We start from the raw sequence: 23128 nt of genomic DNA, 5'->3' as shown, positions 1-23128 counted from the left end.
ATTAGCTATAGGCTAACCCATGGCTTAAATATTAAGACAGAAGAACACATATTTTAGGAGAGTGCTTTAGTCTCTCTGACCACAGACACACAAGATTCAGAGTGGGGTATTTGTCCCCCTCCAGTTCCTTCTGTGAGTCATAAAACGGCTCGAGGAACTGCAAGTAATCATTTTCATTTTCTTTACTCTCACACTTTCTCCATGGGTCTCCAACTTTTCGTGCACTTAGTTGTACACGTACCTGGACAGACTTCAGGGTCAGGTACACTGTGCTAAATCTTGTGTCTCCCATCCGAAGCAGGGTCATAGAGTTGGGCAGCCAGTCCAGACTGCTAGACATACTTGATATTTATTTATCCGTTATTTTTCCAGGTAAGTTGACTGAGAACACGTTCTCATTTGCAGCAACGACCTGGGGAATAGTTACAGGGGAGAGAAGGGGGATGAATGAGCCAATTGTAAACTGGGGTTTATTAGGTGACCATGATGGTTTGAGGGCCAGATTGGGAATTTAGCCAGGACACTGGGGTTAACACCCCTACTCTTACAAGTGCCATGGGATCTTTAATGACCTCAGAGAGTCAGGACACCCGTTTAACGTCCAATCTGAAAGACAGCACCGTACACAGAAAGGGGCAGTGTCCCCAATCACTGCCCTGGGGCATTGGGATATTTCTTTAGAGGAAAGAGTGCCTCCTACTGGCCCTTCAAAACCACTTCCAGCAGCATCTGGTCTCCCATCCAGGAACTGACCAGGACCAACCCTGCTTAGCTTTAGAAGCAAGAAAGGAGTGGTATGCAGGGTGGTATGCTGCTGGCAAGATAGAGGTCATGATAAACACATCATAAACTTCCATACCGGTGCATGGAAAAATAAGCTTATCCACATGGAAATGCCCACATGGAAGGCTACATAACATTATATTAATTATATTCCTATAATGTATTGTTGGTTGGGTATATATAAATCACAAATGAATTATCATATAGCCTACCTGACCAGTGACTTTGCTGCGGTGAGGGTTTCAGCGATGTCTAGCACGTCAATGGCCAGTACTGATCTGTCAAGGTCATAGCACCATGTTTAGAATTTGGTCCTGAGAGTCCAGCCTCTGATACGGCCGAAGTGCAAGAAGGATGTTGGAGTCCTGGTCAGTCACCCAAACAATGCCGCTCAGTGACGTAGCGTCGAGGTCAAACTTTGTCACAAGCAGCTTCACCAACTCCCTCTATTCTCCCCAGTTTTGAGTCTTTAGCTGGAAACACAGCCGTGGTGAGGTTTCTTCCAATTAACTGGAACTCCTTTTAGTTATGAAATGACATGTTATTGTCAGACATGTCTGTCGTCATCCCCACTTTGCCCTCTTTCAGGATATCATTTACCTTATCTGTAAATCCTTCTTTTGTCTTCTGCCATACTCTTGCACCTGGCAGAGACGGTGTTGTTGCTGGGTAGAACAGAGCTGGCAGACACCCTCCCATAAGTGGTTCCCACGTATATATTAGCTCCTGGACAAGCTCCTGAAAGCCTGGGCCTTCGACGACATTGAATGGCCTGACGTCTTTGCAACAAAAACTGACTGATTGTCAGTCACTGCCCGTTTTGTTTTCTTTGAGACAGTTACCGTTTTGTTGATGAACGCTGTCATAGAAGCTTGGCCTGAGGAGGAGGCTGTCGCGTCACGGCGTTGTGCAAAATGGCACTGCAGGGAAGAAGTACCGGTCATCGTAGAAAGGCCTCACATTCTCTGCACTCGACATGGCCAGTTGATTCTCCTGTTGCTTCAACAACCAAGTCAAATGACTTCCACACATCTGACTTTCCCTTTCCCTCCTGAGCCACCAGTATACATTCCCCCGCAGGCAAATTTCTTTTTAATATCCTTGGCATCCATTTCGTTGCAACGTGTTATAATGGTATAACAGAGATGTTGTAACCAATGTATTGATGTGATATACGCTATGTACAAAACATTAGGAACACCTTCCTAATATTGAGTTGCATCCCTTTTGCCCACAGAACAGCCTAAATTCGTTGGGGTGTGGACTCTACAAAAGCATTCCACAGGGATGCTGGCCCATGTTGACTCCAAAGCTTCCCACAAGTTGTCAAGTTGGCTAGAAATCCTTTGGGTGGTGGACAATTCTTGAAAAACCCAGCAGCGTTGCAGATCTTGACACAAACCAGTGTGCCTGACACCTAGCCCTGTTCAAAGGCACTTAAATATTTTGTCTTGCCCATTCACCCTATGAAAAGGCACACGCACGCAATCCATGTCTCAATTGCCTCAAGGCATAAAATCCTTATTTAACCTGTCTCCTCCCCTTCATCTACACTGATTTGAAGTGGTTTTAACAAGTGACATCAAAAAGGGATCATAGCATTCACCTGGTCAGTCTGTCATGGAAAGAGCAGATGTATGATTGGCTATCCTACGTTCAGACCCTACCCTATTGGCCAGTCACATGTGCATGCGTGTGTCATATGAAAAGGGAAGGCACATTTAGCAAATAAGGAATGTTTTTGTTCTCTCAAGAAATTAGGGATTTCTTTCAACTTTTCAGTCAGAAAAATAGCAAGTAAGAAACTAGTTAAGTGTAATAAGATAGCAGCTTCAGCAACCCGGACAGCGCAGCCTGTCCCTGCTCCTGCAGCTGACAGGGAGGTAGGCACACGCTGTAATTATTACTTCTTTTTATTTTTTACATGGCGGCCTAAGTCCATTCTTGAAAACAAAGTTCCGTCCTGAACCTGTCGGGTCCCTTCGGGTTTGGGCTGAAATTGAGAACTCTAGAAGGGATAGGAGTAAAAGGGATGGATGTCATTCACTTAATCTCTGCTCCTAGAAAGACCAGCTCATGTACCAATCCTCCGTTCTATCCACTGCCTCAAACCAGTTTAGCTCTCTCTCTCAACTCCAATATTGTGGTAGCCATGTTGTCCACTCCAGTGCGTGTAAAGAGGGAGAGAATGAATGATCAAGGGAGAGAGAGTCAGTGAGAGAGGAGGGAGGCCTGCCTGGTTGTGGGCCTGCTCTGTGCTTTCTGCTCTAATCACATTCCAGCAGGCTCTGGCCTGGACTGTCTGTCGGTCAACCAGCAGCAATAGCTCTCCGCGCTCAGCTTGCTCTGCATTCCACAACTTTGGGGGCTTTCCAAGAGGAGGGCGAGCAGAACGCCACAGATTCCTCCCTCCCCCTCCTTCCCTCCTTCCCTCCCCCGCCCGGCGGAGCCATCAAAGGGCCCTGGCCACTTCAAAGGAAACGCTGAGGCTAGGTGTTGATCACTGCAATCCGCCACTGGTCCACTTTTAGCCCCCCTCCGGACTTCGAGCCACAGCCCTCCAGATAGATATTTAGATCAGCCCAGGGTCCGGGTGGGTTCCATAGCAAGGCTGTGGCATTAATCAGGACCCATTAACTTGTGACATTCACTCTGGTTTTAGTTCCAGGAATGATGATTTGAGGGACTGGTGAGAGCTAGGTGATGTTTTACTTTGGAGGGAGATCCAACTGTTATCAGAGCTGCAGAATTAGTTGTATGGGAGAAATGAGTGTACTGTAAAACAATTACGAAAAGTCATGTTATGCTTCAGAAGGGGGGTGTACCCTCAATGTATTGGCTTTATTCTGGAAATGTGCTTCTTGTTAGATCATTCATGTAACAAAGTTAATGATTTGTTGTTCTTTTAAACACAGCTTACTCTGCTCGGAGGTCGGTCTCTTTCAAAGTTCCAGTTTTTGTCAGGGGTCCTTCCCTTCGAGACAATAACTAGAAATACATTATTAGGGTGTGTGTGTGTGTGTGTGTGTGTGCACTGTATCACTTATTAACATCCTCCATGGTTGTCTCTTGTCAGTGATATGGTATGTAAGCTATGTTAATGAAGTCTCTGTGACACCTTGAAGTCAGTGAATAATTGATGCATATTGGGAATCATGCTCAACTCACCCACTTTTACTGCCAATGCAGTTAGCACAATATGCTTATTACTCTCACTATGCATGTAGATATTCTCTGCTGCTCTTTAGGGGGGGAGCGTGTGTGCATGTTGCAACTCCCCAAAATGATGGCATCCGACCAACTTTGACCTATGAACTTTGTAGGCCTTTGTTACGCCTTTGAAGACTGAAAGTGACACCACAGAGGGAGTTGAGTCCACACACACACACACACACACACACACACACACACACACACACACACACACACACACACACACACACACACACACCATCTCAGGCTCTGCTCTAAGCTAATAGAGTCACCAATGCGGCCTGTCTCTCTGTGTTAAAGCTGTCAGCTCCAGAGTCCTGCGCTACATATCAGAATATTGACATGGTATTAGGTGTCTTCTCCCAGTGTCCCCCATACACACTGAAACCACCACACTTGTTTGCTTTCCCCGTTGCTATGAAGATGGTTGTGGGGGCGGAGGTGATGTTTAGGGGGGTTAAGGAGAGGACAAGGTCAGGGGGTGTGAGTGTTGGGATGGCAAAGCTCTCAGCATGTAACATAGTGGGTCAGCTTATTATGTGGGCTCGCCAGCTGGAGGGTAATGCCATTTAAACAGACGGGCATACTGAGAGGGGAGTTTGTGAAGCACAGACTGGTTCTGCCTGCTGCCCTTGGGCCTCTAAGAGAAAACCCTAGTTGTATTTAGAGATGAAACGGTATGAAAATGTCATATCACGATTGTAGTGACCAATATAATCACGGTTATCAGTATTATCGCGGTATTGTTAAAATGTGCTGGAAATGTTAAAGTCCTGAATACACACACTGAAATCATTTCTCCAAGCTTTATATTGAAAACCAACAAGCAACAGATAAAATTAGCAGCACTATGCACCTTTTGTGTGCATAAGCATTAAAATAATAGCATTAACATTAAAGATTGTACCATGTGGCCATGAGAGGTAAAAGTCTCCCTAGTGCGGGTTTTTAATGAACACAACCTTAAGTAAGCAAATCAAATGTGCATATAAAAAGCAACACAAGTAAAGCAATGTGCACGTAAGAACAACACAACCATAGGTAAACAAATCCAATGTGCACGTAAGAACAACACAACCATAGGTAAACAAATCCAATGTGCAGGTGTTGACATTAAAATAACAACACAAATTGCAATGAGCCCATCAATTGACAATATGCAGGAGTCTTTTATAGGAGTCATAATATGCAGGAGTCTTTTATAGGAGTCATAATATGCAGGAGTCTTTTATAGGAGTCATAATATGCAGGAGTCTTTTATAGGAGTCATAATATGCAGGAGTCTTTTATAAGAGTCATAATATACAGGAGTATTTTATAGGAGTCATAATATACAGGAGTCTTTTATAGGAGTCATAATATGCAGGAGTCTTTTTTATAGGAGTCATAATATGCAGGAGTCTTTTATAGGAGTCATAATATACAGGAGTCTTTTATAGGAGTCATAATATGCACAAGTCTTTTATAGGAGTCATAATATGCACAAGTCTTTTATAGGAGTCATAATATACAGGAGTCTTTTTTATAGGAGTCATAATATGCAGGAGTCTTTTATAGGAGTCATAATATACAGGAGTCTTTTATAGGAGTCATAATATGCACGAGTCTTTTATAGGAGTCATAATATGCAGGAGTCTTTTTTTATAGGAGTCATAATATGCAGGAGTCTTTTTTATAGGAGTCATAATATACAGGAGTCTTTTATAGGAGTCTAGTGTTTATCATGTTGGAACAGTTTAACAACCAAGTCGACGACTGACAAATTTTTAATTAACAAAATATGTTGGTTGGGTGACTGTACCACATAACGTGTTATCGTGTGCAGTGGGAAATTCGAGTCTGCAGACATACGGACGCATACAACGGCAGAACGTGTCGTGTTTCTACAAACATAGGTAACACTGAAAGCTTCCATTTTACATTATTGACAAGCTATTAGCAAGTCAGACAGACAAACCATGACATCCCCCCCCCCCCCCAATTCCAAAGTCCCCACGTCATGCATCGAGCTAAAAGTTACCTTTTACCTTGCATTCGCTATAAAGTACTGGGTGGTGGTCACGAAGATGACTCACGAAGATAACTCACGAGATTTGAAGTGTTGCCCCCCTTTAGCAACGTTTTTTTGTTTGTTTTGTTTTGCATGTTCTGCTGACAGGGTGACCATCTTCGATTTAAGTTTCCCTCTGCAAAAACCCAAAATATGACCACACTTCAGATTTGGTCCTCTTAAGAAGGCTGAAACATCCCCGAGAGCGCTATCACTGCCTTCCGCCATGTTTTCGCACAAAACCAAACCCGCGTTACATGCTGCGCCTGCGCCATACCGTTGCTAACTTTGATTGATGTTGGACAGTGTTAACTTAATACTTCGGTAATCAAACACGGTTTTATGATAATTCATTTTTGAAACGTTAATACTAACCCCGTCTGGGATTTTTTTTTACCAAGGTTTATTGTGAAACCGTTTCATCCCTAGTTGTATTACACACGGGTACTACTGTCACCAATGTTAGCATACGCCCTCGGACTCACACAAACGTCTTCAAACGTCTCTTTAATCATCAACTGTGATTGTTACATTGCACAGACATTCAGAGCGACGGCATAAAGTTAATCAGGCTATGCATGTTGTTCCGTCTCATCTGTGGATAAGAGAAGACAAAGCGGAGGAGCACTGGGATCCTTTACTGAGATAATGTTACCTCAGGAGAGAGGGAAGTAGAGCGGGAGGGTGAGAGGAGGAGAGGGGAGGGATGGCCCCACCTGTAGGTCCTCCCAGCTGCTACTCCTGTAATTGGATCCCCCCCCCTCTGTCTCTCTCACTTTCTCTCTCTTCTCTTTCGCTCTCTCTCTCTCTCCGCTCCTCAAGGCTACCAGCCCCCTTTGAAGTTATTTACAGTGCTGGGAAATGAAGTAGAAAGAGGAGACAGCTACTCAATTGCTACAGTACTTCATAGGCCCGGTCAGTCAGAATGTTTTGGTTTGGTCTCTCACTTTCATTCATTCTCTTTCACTTTCATCTTCTCTCTCTCTCTGTCTGTCTGTGTGTGCGTCTGTCCTTAGTCACTGTTCAGACTGGAGAGAAAAAGCTTTTGATACAACATGATTGATTGAGAAAGATACAGACTTGACATTCCAACAATGAGAAGAGCTGGATAAAGAGAGAGCATGCGATGTCAGAGCGAGAGACTTGAATTTATTTTTGTTATTATACTTTTTTTGACCCCCTTATTTCTCCTCAACGGGCTCAGAGACGCGAAGGTAGAGTCATGCGTCCTCCGAATCTTGACCCACCTAACCGTACTCCTTAACACCCTCCAGCTTAACCCGGAAGCCATCCGCACCATTGTGTCGGAGGAAACACCGTTCAACTGGCGACCGGGGTCAGCCTGCAGGCTCCCGGCCCGCCACTTGGTTTGCTGAGCCAATGCGTCGTCCTAAGGGACCCGGGTCTGTAGTAACGCCTCTAGCACTATGATGCAGTGCATTAGACCGCAGTGCCACTCGGGAGGCCCTGAGAGAGACTATTCTATGCTACTATACTATGGCTCGGTCCTCCTCATGGATAAACAGATGGAGTGGAACTGTGTGGCAATAACTCTCTGTGAAAATCACTGTTTGGCTGCTGGGACAGAGTTTAAATGACATGCATCGACAGGAAACTGGCACGGCCACGTGTGTGTGTGTGTGTTCTCCCCGCTATGTGTGGGCATGTTATTGCGAGCGAGCATCCAGTTCTGAGGATGAGGTATCACTGGAAGTATTTGGCAGCTGGGGGGCCATTTGAGGTTGAGGGTATTTGATGTGTGTGTTCAGAGCAGACTCACACACGTTTGCGCAGGTCATTGATTAAATCCACCAACCACACAATGTAAGGGGAGTGTCAATATCTTCATGACGTGATGATATGCTAATACAAGTACGCTCTCCCATTGCAAACCTGCGACAATGTTGAACTACGATAGTATCACACATAAGCTGGGATCGTTGTAAGAGCTACCTCACACCTCTCTAAAGATGAATGGGGTTGGGGGATGCAGTGGGAGGCCCTAGCCCGTCAATGCCCCGGGTCAGTGCAGCTGGTGTGTGTGTTTTTGCATGCGTGTGTGAACGTGTGTGGGGGGTGTGGAGTGGGGTCATTGAGTTCACGGTGGAAGACTTTTGGGGAGAACACACATACTTGCCTTCTCCAGTACCAGTATCATTCATTGATTCATTGAGAGCTGTAGTGCCCTAAGCTCTCTCTTTCTCTCACAAGCACACACATACACTCTCTCCCTCCCTCCCTCCCTCAAACACACACTGGAACACACACGTCTGTAGCCTAGCTTAGGGAACACAGGTGGGTGAGACAAGAGAAGAGGACTCAAATCAAATATCTAATGGTCACATACATATTTAGTAGATGTTATTGCGGGTGTAGCAAAATGCTTGTGTTCTTAGCTCCAACAGTGCAGTAGTATCTAACAATTAACAACAATACACACATCTGAAAGTAAAATAATGGAATTAAGAAATATATAAATGTTAGGACGAGCAATGTCGAAGTGGCATTGACTAAGTACAGTAGACTGGCATGGTTCCCGGGTTCTTCTTCTCTGGTATATTTCTGTGTACACGTGAAAAGGTGCTAGCTCTTCCCCTTCCCAAAATAGAGAAACCTATAAACCTAAACCAACCGCTCTAGTGGTTAATCATTGGATCTGACCTAGAGAACATCTAGTGAAACCTGTCACTCTGCCAGACCCTGGTGGCACCACGACCATATCATTGTTGATGGCACTGTAGCTGATGGCACTATTTTGTGTTGTCACTTTGCGATGGTATTGTTTTGATGGAACTCTTTTTGAACACTGTATTTTCATGGCATAGTGTTTGTGGTGGCATGGTGCGTGGGATGGCATAGTGTTTGTGGTGGCATGGTGTTTGGAATGACAGTGTTTGTGGTGGCATGGTGCCTGGGATGGCATGGTGTTTGGGATGGCATAGTGTTTGTGGTGGGATGGTGCGTAGGATGGCATAGTGTTTGTGGTGGCATGGTGCGTGGGATGGCATAGTGTGTGTGGTGGCATGGTGTTTGGTGGCATGGTGTTTGGAATGACAGTGTTTGTGGTGGCATGGTGCCTGGGATGGCATGGTGTTTGGGATGGCATAGTGTTTGTGGGATGGCATAGTGTTTGTGGTGGCATGGTGTTTGTGTTGGCATGGTGCGTGGGATGGCATAGTGTTTGTGGTGGCATGGTGTTTGGGATGGCATAGTGTTTGTGGTGGCATGGTGTTTGGGATGGCATAGTGTTTATGGTGGCATGGTGCGTGGGATGGCATAGTGTTTATGGTGGCATGGTGTTTGGGATGGCATAGTGTTTGTGGTGGCATGGTGTTTGTGGTGGCATGGTGCGTGGGATGGCATAGTGTTTGTGGTGGCATGGTGTTTGTGGTAGGGCCGGAACAATACCAGTATTGCGATGCTCGTTAGTATCGTGGCAAGGAAACAAAACACAAAGCGTATTTAACTTTAGGAAAACCACCCTTGCGCTCTCCCTTCTGATTGTCAGTGAAACCGATCTGCATCACGACCTAAATTCTGTCATCACCAGACAGTGTCCTAAACTGTGTCTCAAATTGACCCTATTCCCTACTGAGCCCTAGGGGCCCTGGTCAAAAGTAGTGCACTATAAAGGGAATAGGGTGCGATTTCATGCAATGTTAGACTATATTAGAAGCACAGTAGTTGGGATACTGTAAGTCCCTGTGCTGAGCTGCTCTGTGACATGGTAGTGGGCTTGCTCGTGGCTTTTTTTTGTGCCAATGCCCAAGATGTTTTTTTTTAACGAGTCTGTGTTTCATTTCCTTTCTTAACTGGGATTTGAGAATGAAACAGAGGGTTCGTTTCAGTTGTTCCTTTGGTTAAGCTGAGCACAACTCCATATCCAGGATAAACAACAAGTTGCTATTATGAGTGTGTAATCTCTCTCTCCGTCTGTCTTTCAGTCTGTGGCGCGTGATGATTTTAGTAGCTGAGGAATCAAATTGTCTGCTATGTCCTTCAATCTGCCTGCTCTTTTGAAGTTAACTACCTGGTGCATCAGCAGAAGCACTGTCTAAGATGATCATGTACAGGAGCACTGTGCTCTGAATGTAGTGTTGCAGCTAACACAACCATCTTCCCACAGTCAAATGCACCCTTTGAAGCTGTAATGGCCCAAACACGTTCTTCTAAACCAGAGCCGGGGTGGATGTTTGTGAAATCTTTGACCCACACAGCATTTCTTTAAGTTAGTAGGGGCCCTATAAAATCCACAATGCGGAGAACTGCCACTTTGTGGAGCCGTTAGGATGATGCTAATGATAAACGTCTTTTGGTTAGATGGAAAGGCTTTCCCAAAAACCTTCTCAATTAAATGTTGAGATTTTTTGTTGTTGCCTTATTCCGTTTAGCTAGATTTTTGACGGCCCTAAGTTAATAAAAGATGGGGGGGCTGAAGGAAGGTGGAGAGCAGTAGGGGAAACTAGCTAGCCTTGTCCTGCCTTGAGTTTCCTCCTCCTCCTAGCTCTGAACCCTATCAAGTGCTTTCAGGCAGGGGCGGTATAGCATGCTGCGACTCAAGACAACAAAACGTGGGGAGCGATTTAAAATGTTGGGGGTTGCGGGAAAGGAGGATGTAGAAGGGGCAGGGGTGGTGCTGCAAATAGGGGTGCACAGCGATGGTGAAAAGTGAGGGATGGGGGAGGGGGGGGGGTCTGAATTAGTTGTTGTTGAATGATCAAAGGAAGAGTGAATCGTGTCACTGACAGAGGAGAATGGTGTGACTTGCATTTAGATGTCTGTTGAGAGGGGAGGACGAGAAATAGTCCTAGAAGTAGGGCTTGTTTTGATCCCACTACAAACCCAAATCGGCTCAGTCCACTCCTATAGGGGAGAGCGAGCGGGATAAAGAGCTGGGGGTGGGATTTCGGTGATGGGGGGGCCCACCTTTCATTTGACTGCATTTCACGTCTTCACATAGTATATCATCCCCATTAATGCTATGATGATGTTTTTTTAAAGCACCTAAGACAAATCAACAAGCAACAGCCATAACCCATATTTTTTTAACTCTGTATTGTATTTATTGATTGAGATGATTTATACGTACAGTATTAGTTGGCAAAGCCGCAACCCACTCCTGTTCCAAACCAAACTTCAGGGTTGTATTCATTAGTGAATGTCGCAGCCAAATGATTAGCGACAAAATACGAAAAAAAGCCTTTCTCATTGGAGAAGTTCAGGTAGTCGCTCCCTGTTTCAGTCCGTTTTCTTCCGTTTCGTGCCTGGCCCTAGTGCATACAACCCAAGTCTTTACAGTGTTTTCTGTCGATGGAGCATGGGGGGAGGGACCAGTTGAGTGACAAGCTGGGTTCAGATCACTGCCATGATTTCATTGAGAGTGTTGGCTGTGTGTAAGGGGATACCCATGTGAAAGACTGCCTCCCCTCGGGGCGAGCAAGGCAGAACTGGAGACACCATCTAGGAGAGGGGGAAAGGGAGAATAGAGGAGAGGGGATAGGGGATGAGTGGGGGGAGAAGGAAGGAAGGAAGGAAGGAAGGAAGGAGAGGTGCAAAGTGAAGTGTCATGGTAGGCAGTGCTCTTGTCCAGCTGTGGGGCCAAGAGGTAGATCCCTGCACGGGCATACATTTTAAGCCTGAGCCCTACCCATGCCCAGGCCCGATTGCTTCTGCCAAATGTAAGGCCCTGCCCGAAACCTGAAATCAGAATTAACTTCCTCCGTTAGTAAATCCATTAGCTGTTCCTCGGTCTGTCACTCAGTCCCATCCGCAGCTCGCTCTCCATACGCTCTGTTCATGGCGGCTCCGAGTCTGAGTATCCATAGGAACGGCTCCGCTTGGGTTGCCCTGCTCAATGAAGACACATGAGAGCAGTTAGCGCTTAGCTACTTTTCGTCACTCTAAACTCCGACAGCACAAGGAATATTATTATTTTCTCTGAAATAATCTCTCCTGTCTTATATTTGACGAGGTTGAAGCACTTCTGACACCATGTTATGATCTTCGATAGATGTACTTGCGCAGCAGAGCGCGAGCAAATGGCTCCACTTCAAAATGTTAGTTAACAATTTGGTGATACCTGAGCTATGCCCGTACCGTAGTTATTCCTGAAAAAAACAGGCACTACCCTGCCCTAACCTGATGTATAATGTCAGGGGCCGTCGGGCTCAGGTAGGGTAGCAGGGCTCTACCTAGAGAGGATAGCTTCTGGAGCAGTGAGCACATGACAAGCTCTGCTGTTTCTGCACTGTGTGTGTGCCAAAGACACCAAAACATTTGCCCCTTCATTCGATCCCAACTCCGTATTAACAACCTTCCCTCAATCAAGGCATGTTTTTACATCCCCGATGACCAACCAGCCTCTCTCTAGCTGTGTACCAGCAGTACAGATGGAGATAATGGTGGCCAGCCTCTAAAATAACAGCGCTGGCCATAACAACAACAGAAGGCCCTTTGGAGGTGCAGGGAAAGGACCAACACAATAGAACAGTGTTCTAGACTCAGAGCCAGGGAGACAGGCAGCCAGGGAGACAGGCAGCCAGGGAGACAGACAGGCAGAGTAGAGCAGGGCAGGCAGGGCTCATTCTCTCCCTTCTCCCACCCTCCTCCCTCTGTTCATTTTAAATACATTTCCCAATATGTCAGCCACAGCAACACCGGGGCAGGTAATGAATCCTTATTCAGTTGATTGCAATTTGTGAAGTGGAATAGTTCAGCATGATGATTAATGTATGCACTATGTAGGCATAGGGGAAAGAGCTGCTTATATCTCCAGATTCCCCCCCCCCCCCCAGCTTTCAAAGATGGAATTATCATACCAAATGTGTAGCATAGACCTCTGTTCTCCCTTCTCCTACCAACAGTAATATCGATCTATCTACAGTCATCTGTGCCAGGCAGCCTGAGCCTTCTACACTGCTCTGCCCCTTCTCTAAGTTTACAGGAGGGACCGTGTAGAGAATGCTTAGCGAATAGTGAAGATCTCTCTCTCAATTCAATTCCATTCAAAAGGGCTTCATTGGCATGTTTACATTGCGAAAGCAAGTGAAATGGATAATAAACAAAAACAAAATTAACAGTAAACATTACACTCACAAAAGTTCCAAATGAATAGAGACATGTTAAATGTCATTATGGCTATATACTGTACAGTATTGTAACGATGTGCAAATAGTTAAAGTACAAAAGGGAAAATAAATAAGCCTAAATATGGGTTGCATTTAAAATGGTGTTTGTTCTTCACTGATTGCCCTCTTTCTCTCTGAATATGAAGGTCTGCTGCTTTCACTGCTTCCTTCTTGGTGCTGTGTTGATTAAAATATCGCTCTTTTTCGCCCACAGTTTCCTAGTAATTCAATGTTTTTGTTGACAATGTTGCTAGGTATTGTTGTTGCGTCAGGAGTTTGGCTTCTCAGAAGACACAGCCTGAAGGACATGCTTCCTTTGCCTCGAATTGTACGTTACCTGAAATGCAACACTGAAATAAATAAGAACAAGAATGTGTGTGCGCGTACCCAGCGACAAGAGTATGTGTCTTTGTCAGGGTTTCGGTTGTGGCGAAAACGTTGAGCCGGACATTTGACCACCCGCACTTTTAATTTACCGGACATTTGAGAAATGTACAGGACCCATATGCATTGGGTGCGTGCCCTGATTAGGGCGTCCACCCACGGTGCTCCGAATGACAGAAATCACATTTTGATTATGGTTATTCACATATTAACAGAACATGCGAGGATGCACCGATGTGCGGTCCTTCTTACCGAATTCTGATGCGCATTTTGAAGATGTTAGAATAACTGTCCACATTTACTTTTCCTCAGCCAAAGAACAGCAAAATCACGAGCCGTTGTCAATTTACTGTCCGCCATTGTAGAAAAGTGGACCTATTGGTCAGCTTGTTGAGAAAGAAATGGCCTATTCCAAACAGATTCTCGGACCGTTGTGGGATGATAGAGCCCAAATTCGTACAACCAGTAGGATACATAAAATAAAATGGTAACAGATCAGAAGGTTTAGCTTAAAATAAACATTTATTCACGTAAGCGCAGCAATGCGTACACGGCAGTAGGTTGTTCGTTCCACAATGCAATTAGCGGGCAAACACCTTTGTCAAAAGGGCACTACATGCGAGCGGTTTCATGTGACAGAGATGACAAAATCCGTTAGACATTTAGAAAGAGGGGTGATCTAATATACAACAACTAGCATGGGTTGTTAATATGACTATGATTGTGCCTTTGGCTACTGGACAATGAAAGAAAGTTGATATAAAATAATTGCCTCCATGGATATGGTCTGATTTTGGCTTGGCTACTTTGATGCAATGTAAGACATACCTCATGTATTATCACGTTGAGGTTTCAAACAATTGAAATATGTTTTCAAAATGCAAAGTGGTGTGTGATGCGCTGATGAAGCCTGCCTTCCGTTCGTTGCCTATGCATTTCCGGTTTGAGATGCTATAGCAGCAGCTCTCGCTCGGTCAGAGATTTGTATGCTGTACGCGTGTGATAAATAAAATGCAACGAATATGCTGTACAGACGCGGCAATTTTAATTCCACTAAATTATGCAAATGTACCTTTAGACCGATAAGCATGACCAGTCAAATGTTTTTTATTAAAAAAATTTTTTTTACATTGCCTGGTATTTCCATCAATGAATAGGCTAAAAAGTATATTTCGGGATGTATTATTCTTCTCCCGAACAATTGGCCCTGTGCCAAATGTATTTATTTGATTTAAAAAATATATATACAGTACCAGTAAAAAAAATGACAACTACTCACTCCCAAGATTTTTCTTGATTTTACTATTTTCTAAATTGTAGAATAATAGTGAAGACATCAAAAGCTATAAAATAACACATATGGAATCATGTAGTAGCCAAACAAAGTGTGAAACAAGTCAAAATATATTTTGGATTTGAGATTCTTCAAAGTAACCACCCTTTGCCTTGATGACAGCTTTGCGCACTCTCTCAACATTGGCATTCTCTCAACCAGCTTCATGAGGTAGTCACCTGCAACACATTTCAATGTGTGCCTTGTTAAAAGTTAATTTGTTTAATATCTTTCCTCCTTAATGCATTTGAGCCAAATCAGTTGTGTTGTGACACGGTAGGGGTAGTATACATAAGATAGCCCTATTTGGTAAAAGACCAAGTCCATATTATGGCAAGAACAGCTCAAATAAGCAAAAGGAAACGACAGTCCATCATTACTTTAAGACATGAAGGTCAGTCAATCCGGAAAATGTCTAGAACTTTGAAAGTTTCTTCAAGTGCAGTCGCAAAAACCATCAAGCGCTATGACGAAACTGAATCTCAAGAGGACCGCCACAGGAAAGGAAGACCCAGAGTTACCTCTGCTGCAGTTCATTAGAGTTAACTGTAAAAAAGCAGCCAACAAGTGCTCAGCATATGTGGGACTCCTTCAAGACTGTCGGAAAATGATTCCTCATGATAATGGTTGAGAGAATGCCAAGAGTGTGCAAAGCTGTCAAGGCAACGGGTGGCTACTTTGAAGAATCTAAAATATGTTTTGATTTGTTTTTGGTTACTACATGATTCCATATGTGTTATGTCATAGTTTTTATGTCTTCACTACTATTCTACAATGTAGAAAATAGTAAAAATAAAGAAAAACCCTTGAATGAGTAGATGTGTCCAAAATTCTGACTGGTACTGGCTATTACTGGCTAACAGAAACCCTTGTCTGTGTACACTTAAGTGTGTGTGCTTTATGTGTTTGTGTGTGTGTCTTTAATATTCCTTCCCCATGGCTGTCCCGAGGCTCTTGATTTCTCAAATTTAGCATCTGTGGTTCCAGTATGCCTCTAGACTAGTAATGATAGAGAGGTGTTCGTGTGGAGAATCCAATGTCTCTATCACATTACATCCTTCAGTGGGGGAAATAGGGAACTTTATAGAGAAGAGAGAACTCTCAAACGACATTACACACTTTGTCAGCATTCCTTTCCTATGACACACAATGACCATCTTGGGCTATTTGCATTTAAGCCCTGAACTCTAACCCCCACCCAACACACGCACACACACACTCCTCCAAAACCCTCAGGTCAGTGGGCCGCCCCCCCTTTTCCATATGGCGATGGAGTGACAAACCTCCCCTCTAAATACACTACATGGCCAAATGTATATGGACACCCCTTCAAATTAGTGGATTTGACTATTTCAGCCACACCCTTTGCTGACAGGTGTATAAAATCGAGCACACAGCCATTACATCTCCATAGACAAACATTGGCAGTAGAATGGCCCGTACTGGAGAGCTCAGTGATGTTCAACGTGGCACCGTCATAGGATGTCACCTTTCCAACTAGTCTGTTGACATCCTGTGGAGGCTGTTATAGCAGCAAAAGGGGGGACCAACTCCATATTAATGCCCATGATTTTGAAATGTGATGTTTGAATAGCAGGTGTCCACATACTTATGGCCATGTAGTCTACCTTTTCAATGGTCCTGCTGCATGCCTCGCCCGAACTCCAACCAGCAGAGCAGCTCTCTCCCAAAGTGATGAAGTAGGGTTCAGAGGGCAGGGAGAGAGAGGGTATCTGGGGTCATCCTCAGACCCAGAGGGTCCACTAAGCTGCTGCTACTGGTCAGGGTGGAGAGGGGAGGGGATGGGTCTTTGTGACCTAAGGACACCAGCTTCCAACTTAATTTTTTTTTTTTAAAGACGTTTAATCTAATTTTGGGTATCGGAGAAGGAGTGAAATTACCCTTTCTTTTTATGCTCGAACAGATATGTGCAGTTTACACTGTAGGTTTCTCTCTTGCTGTAGTTGTCTTGTTTTTATATTTCAATGTAACTTTTGTCTTGATTTGGTTCAGTTCGATGGCCGACCATGTTGAGTGTTAAAGGCTCTACACAGAACTCAACAGCGCCGGCGGAGGTTTGTTTGCGTAGTTCTCCACCTCGTTCCATTTCCTTTTGTGCAGCTCAAATTTGTGCGTAGACGGTGAAATCACTGTGGAGAGCCCTTTTACAGTATGGTCAGTATATCCCTTACTGGCTGAGGCCTGACAGGAATACGATGAATTCTTCAAGTCTTTACCTGTTGGGTTTACAAGGCCAGGCTGAGGCCCCACAGAGCAGGAAGGAAGAAAGGCTGCTTTTAGATATAGAGAATAACAGTCCACAGCAGTCCGTGTCATCACCTCAGGAAATATTGGTGCAATACTTAAAGCATTTTGGGGAATGGCAAGTAGGCTCCTTGAAGTTAGAAGCCTAAACGACAAGTGTTCCTTTTTATGCTGTTAAAAAAAAAAGTATAGTTATTTTTGCGTGGTTTCTGTGTTTTTGTTCTCATTGGGGGATATGTATTATGACGACATACTGTAGGTCACCAAACCAGACGATCAACACTAGTGTACTATGGAAGGGAACATGGTGCCATTTGGGATGCAGACATATAGGTCTATTTCTAAATCCCCCTACGTAATCAAAGAAGAGAAAGTCTGAAGTAAAGTAGCTAAAGAGCTTTCTGAGATGAATCATGATGCATTAGTCTGTAATTACAGGGGGCTGCCTCGTGCCCACACACACACACACACACACACACACACACACACACACACACACACACACACACACACACACACACACACACACACACACACACACACACACACAGAGAGAGAGAGTGAGTCAGCCAGCCTCTGTCATGTCTGCCCTCCTATCCTCAGTCCTCAGGTCTAATCTACTCTGCAGACATCCTCCCTCTGCGTCAGGACATAAGAATACAATGACATAGAATAGACTGGGCATTTCAATTACAGACATTCTACATTGTAGTCATTTAGCGGACACTTATCCAGCGCAACTTAGGCCTATAATCAGTGCGTTCGACCTGAAGTATTGCTGTGGTCTGAAGGGGGATTCTTTTCCATTCTAGTCATTCTCTTTCTGTGCTCTGAGGAATGGCACTGCAAACCCCAAGATCATTTAGTAGCCTTAGGGATAATAGGGGGACCACTTAAGATACTCTAGACACTGGGTAATGTGCAGTGGTGTGGAACTTAGCTACTTACCATTGGCTTTTTTTCTTCTCTTCATTTAAAGCTTTACATCCTTTTCTAGTAATATGAATGTGCCTGGCTGGCTGTTAAACCGTAACGCTGCTGCTTAGCTCATCGGTACAGTGTATAAAGCGCACTTCAACGGCAATCTCTTTGAGCCCGACCGCAAACACACACACACACCTGCACCAGCTTGTATGTAATATAATAAGGGACATTTAGGTTCTTGCAGGAGCATGTTTTCCCAGGATCCCTAGAATGATTTTAACCCTATGCTGTGCCGTGAAGGACGTTAATCCTGTGTTATATGTTGTGATATTGATCCAAGCTTTTCCCCGTGTCTCCAGATGCATCCGCTGGGGCTGTGTAACAACAATGATGAGGAGGACCTATACGAGTATGGCTGGGTGGGAGTGGTGAAGCTGGAGCAGCCTGAGCTGGACCCCAGCTGTCTCACTGTCCTGGGAAAGGTGAGCAACACAGCTAGGTTATACATGCACACAGACAAACATGATGCAATGTCTTTGGGTAGGTGCTGGATGTTAAACAAGACCTTGGCCCATATGTATCAAGTGTCTCAGGGTAGGAGTGCTGATCTGGGATCAGCTCCTGTACATGCCAGACAACATCACTCCTTCATCCTATCAACATGGGCAGATTCGGCCTGGCTCTGAAGTGAAGACAACTTGTGTTCAGCAACTTAATTAAAACATTGTCAGTATTATTTATCTCTGATCCCTGGTTGTCAAGGGAACCGTTCGTTTACAGGTTTTGTTTTTGTTTTTCACCTCTCCTCTTTTCGCTTCAATAATCAGAAGAGAGGAACTGAAGCCTTCACTTGCCTCTCCCCCTCTCCCCTCCACCCCTCCACCAGACCCCCCCTCTGGTGTCCAGAGTGGTATTTTATCATGGCTTTAATTAAGTGTCCTTCCTAATGGAACATACCACTTGTCCCTGAGGAAGGGGGGGGGGGCTGGCTGGCTATCATCTCGTTTATCCTGTACACGCCTGGCCTCGCCTTCCCAGTGACAGAAAGAGGGCAGCCATTCATAATTGAAGGAGCGCTCCTTGTAGCTGTATAGACATGCTAATGGATGAGGCACTTTCTCTGGAGGCGACGGTTAGCGGTCGGTTGGCGTTCAATGCTAGCTACCGAGTAGGACAGAGGAGAACAGAACAAGCAACACGCCAGGATCTGAAAGCTGAGATAATGGTAATGCTAGAACGAAGGCACTCAAACACTTGAAGAATCTTGTACTATACCTGGGAATAGGAACAAGTGTGGCCGATAGGTTCCTCTCTTGAAAGTACCGACTGTATAATTTGTTGTAGTCGACGGGTCAGTCGAGTGTTTTTGGCGTACAGTAGTGTTCTGACTGGACTGCAGTGAGGTCTTGACTCAACGTCTGCTGAGCTGATATTTGGGGCCACCATAGGGATGATCTCTTGTCTTTGTAGGCAGGCGGCCATGTTGGAATTGGGGAGGGGTGGTTTGGTGCAGGAGCAGAGCCCATCCAGCAGACCTGTGGCCCTCTTTCAGGGGGAGGTGTTGTGAAAGTGATCTAGATGACAGTATCCATCCCCTCATTAGAGTGGAGATGAAAAGGAGGAGGGAGAAGAGGAGGCACCTTGTTCTTCCATTCTCTTTCCTGGTTTGTTTTGAGGGGACAGTGGGACATTGCTGGTCTATAATTAGTGTGTAAAGTGAGAGAGAGAAAGGAGAGGGGAAAGGCCTCTTCATTGTTGTTTGGCCCATCTTGACAGACCAGACCCTGCCTGCCTGGGCCCGAGCACAGCTGGGGGCCTGTAGTGTTCCCAGAGCCAGACACGGCCACTACTCTACTGTAATGCCAGACAGACACACAGCCCGAAGTGCCCCAGCCAGCCCCCATGCCCCTACTCCCATAATGCCCGCAGACTGTAGTCCCAAACAGGCTCAGATATCCCCCCTCACCCCACCCTGCCGTGCCCGGTCTAGCCTTACCCCCTGTATAACCCCATACTCAACCCTCCTCCCTGTTTACTACACACTTTGCCGCCCAGTTTCGGATCTAAATTCCAATTCTAGAATATGCTACATGCCCCGAATATGCTATTTGCATCACGATGTTCACCCTGAAGAAGGCACATTGATGCCCGAAACGTTGGTGATTTACCCAATAAATTACTGGGAGTTTATATATAAAGTGTGCAACTCCTTATTTTTATTTTTGCATCTTATAGTTTATTCGCCGTTAGTCAGCACCTCTACACAAAATCAATGTCCTCTGGGTGTGCGCCAGCTCACGTTTTTTTTTTAATGTATCGTGATGTTTTTAAACTGTAATTCTGACTTCATAGATTCTCTACTGAAATGGAAAACAAAGCAGCCAGGACTACTAACTACTTCTATTGTAGCTGACCCACCATTAGAGGCAGGTTTGATGAACAGAAGGCAGGACTTACTGGAAAGGGTGACAGGCAGGACTTACTGGAAAGGGTGACAGGCAGGACTTACTGGAAAGGGTGACAGGCAGGACTTACGGGAAAGGGTGACAGGCAGGACTTACGGGAAAGGGTGACAGGCAGGACTTACGGGAAAGGGTGACAGGCAGGACTTACGGGAAAGGGTGACAGGCAGGACTTACTGGAAAGGGTGACAGGCAGGACTTACTGGAAAGGGTGACAGGCAGGACTTACTGGAAAGGGTGACAGGCAGGACTTACTGGAAAGGGTGACAGGCAGGACTTACGGGAAAGGGCGACAGGCAGGACTTACGGGAAAGGGTGACAGGCAGGACTTACGGAAAAGGGTGAAAGGCAGGACTTACGGGAAAGGGTGAAAGAAAATGGAGGTGAGGGGTGGGGCATGCCAGCTTATGAAGTCCTAGTGCAGTAGAGAGAGCAGGCTTCCACACCAAAACCAGTATCGTGTCACATACAGTCAGGTCCATAATTATTGACACCCCTGGTAAAGAGATAAAGCGCAAAAAATACTGTTAAAAAAATAGTATTATAATATTTTATACTAATACAATTGCTCAGGGAAAGAGATTTTGTTTAACAAGTAATACAACAACAAAAAATCTCAAAAAGATACAGGTCAACATTATTGGCTGTTTTCAATGCTCTAGCACCCTCCCCTTGCGAGGATAACGACACTGAACCATTTTATGAGAATGGAGAACACATTGGGAGGGATCTTAGACCGGTCCTCCTTACAGAATCTTTCCAGATCCTTGATATCCTTCGTCTGCACGTATGGACTGCCCTATTCAAAATAAAACAATGGGGTTCAAGTCCGGAGACGGACATTTATTTAGATTTTTAACCATTTTCTTCTGGAATTTGATTAGTGCTTGGGGTTATTGTCTTGCTGGAAAATAATTTTTTGCTAAAATATCCTGATACTTGGTAAAGTTCATGTTGCCGTTGACCATAAAAGGTCCCATAATAGCCCCACCACCATATTTTACTGTAGGTATGAGGTACTTTTCTGCATATGCTTTTGTATTTCGATGCCAAACCCACCACTTCATTTGGTGGTGTATATATGTACACCTTTTTTTCCCAGCTCTTCCTGTCTGGTTCTTATGAGAGGCACTGGGCTGTTGACCTGTGACCCCCACCGCTGCCTCCCTCCCTGCGTGCTGCACACACAGCGGCTCCCTCTACAGCAGGGAAGCGGGGAGGCGCTGGAAGATTGGGTCCTAGCTTGTGTTTCCGTTGCCTGTGTTTGTGGAAGAGTTGTTTTTGTAGCGTTTGTAGATAACCACTGAGCTGTTCATCTAGCATCTACACACATTGTATTTCCGTGCAGGGTTTAGCTTTGTTCAGAGAGCTGTAGCTTTGCCTATACATTTTATTTGTGCAGACTAAAGAGTTATAGCACAGTAAGTTGACTTGTGGTGTTTTGTGTGAAGTGTTGAATAGATCCTCGCATGATGGTTTCTTTTAAGTGTAGTGTTGAACAGTATTGCTGCGTCTACACGGGCAGCCCAATTCAAATATTTTTTTCTCCCTAATTGGTCTTTTGATCAATCACATCAAATCTTTTCACATCAGATCTTTGTCAGAGCTGATCTCATTGGGCAAATTACCAATTTAGTGAAAAAACAAACTTTGTGCTCATAATTGTGCTGCCTGTCTTTAAGTGGTGTATTTCTGTCCTAACTAGCCTGGCTGGGGTGACATGTTCCTAGCTTCCTGGTAATCCCCTCCACGACCCTCTCCCTCTCGCCCTCTACTCTATCCCTCTTTCTCTCTCTTTCCTTCTCTCTAGTCTCTCTCACACTCTATCGCTCTTTCCTTCTCTCTAGTCTCTCTCTTTCCTTCTCTCTCGCTTTCCTTCTCTCTAGTCTCTCTCTTTCCTTCTTTCTTGTCTCTCTCTCCTCTCTAGTCTCTCTCTTTCCTTCTCTCTAGTCTCTCTCTCTATCTCTCTTTCCTTCTCTTTAGTCTCTCTCCCCCTCTCTGTGTGATATTGGCGTCTCTTGTGGAACATGTAATCATGCCATGGCTTTGGTGGCTCTGCTCTCTTTTGTCGCCATGCCAGCGTGATATTTCCACTTTTCATGTTGCCGCGCCAACGGCCGCATGGGCCCTGACCGGCATGAGGGTTTTCCCTCTCTTCCTTTCATCCCCGTCCTCATCCCTCCATCCTGTGGCATGACATCACCCCCTACACAGGGAGGGGTGTGAGGGTTGCTGTTTCAGGGTTGAGGGTGTGATGGAGGGGGTGAGAGTGGAAGGGGGGGGGGGGGGGGGTTTGTGTCAGGATATGGGGCTGTCTAATTATTATTGTTTTTTTTTCTCCCTCACAGCCTTTTCATGTTCTCCGACCCCACCACACACACACACACACACACACCACACACACACACACACGGTGGGCATGTACTCTACTCTGCCCTTACAAAAACACTAGGGCCGGGACGATACCAGTATTGTGATACTCGTTAGTATTGTGGCAAGGAAACAAAACACAAAGCGGATTTCACATATTTACGAAATCAACCCTAATGTTGGAAACAAACACCATTATGTTGTCACCCAGAGTCAC

At 45.1% G+C, this 23128-nt stretch overlaps 1 protein-coding gene across 1 annotated transcript in view; it reads left to right on the top strand.

The window, feature by feature from the left end:
* LOC135545471 (E3 ubiquitin-protein ligase znrf3-like) overlaps nucleotides 1-23128 on the top strand; it is a 104599-nt gene that overhangs the window by 45833 nt on the left and 35638 nt on the right. Inside the window, 1 exon segment of the mRNA XM_064973105.1 lies at nucleotides 18439-18561. Within this exon segment, the coding sequence (XP_064829177.1) occupies nucleotides 18439-18561 (123 nt within the window).

The sequence above is a fragment of the Oncorhynchus masou genome, chromosome 1 (assembly GCF_036934945.1).
Source record: "Oncorhynchus masou masou isolate Uvic2021 chromosome 1, UVic_Omas_1.1, whole genome shotgun sequence".
In the NCBI taxonomy this organism is placed as follows: Eukaryota; Metazoa; Chordata; class Actinopteri; order Salmoniformes; family Salmonidae; genus Oncorhynchus; species Oncorhynchus masou.
Note: the sequence above shows the minus strand (reverse complement) of the source record. Positions and strands in the feature narration are given on the sequence as shown.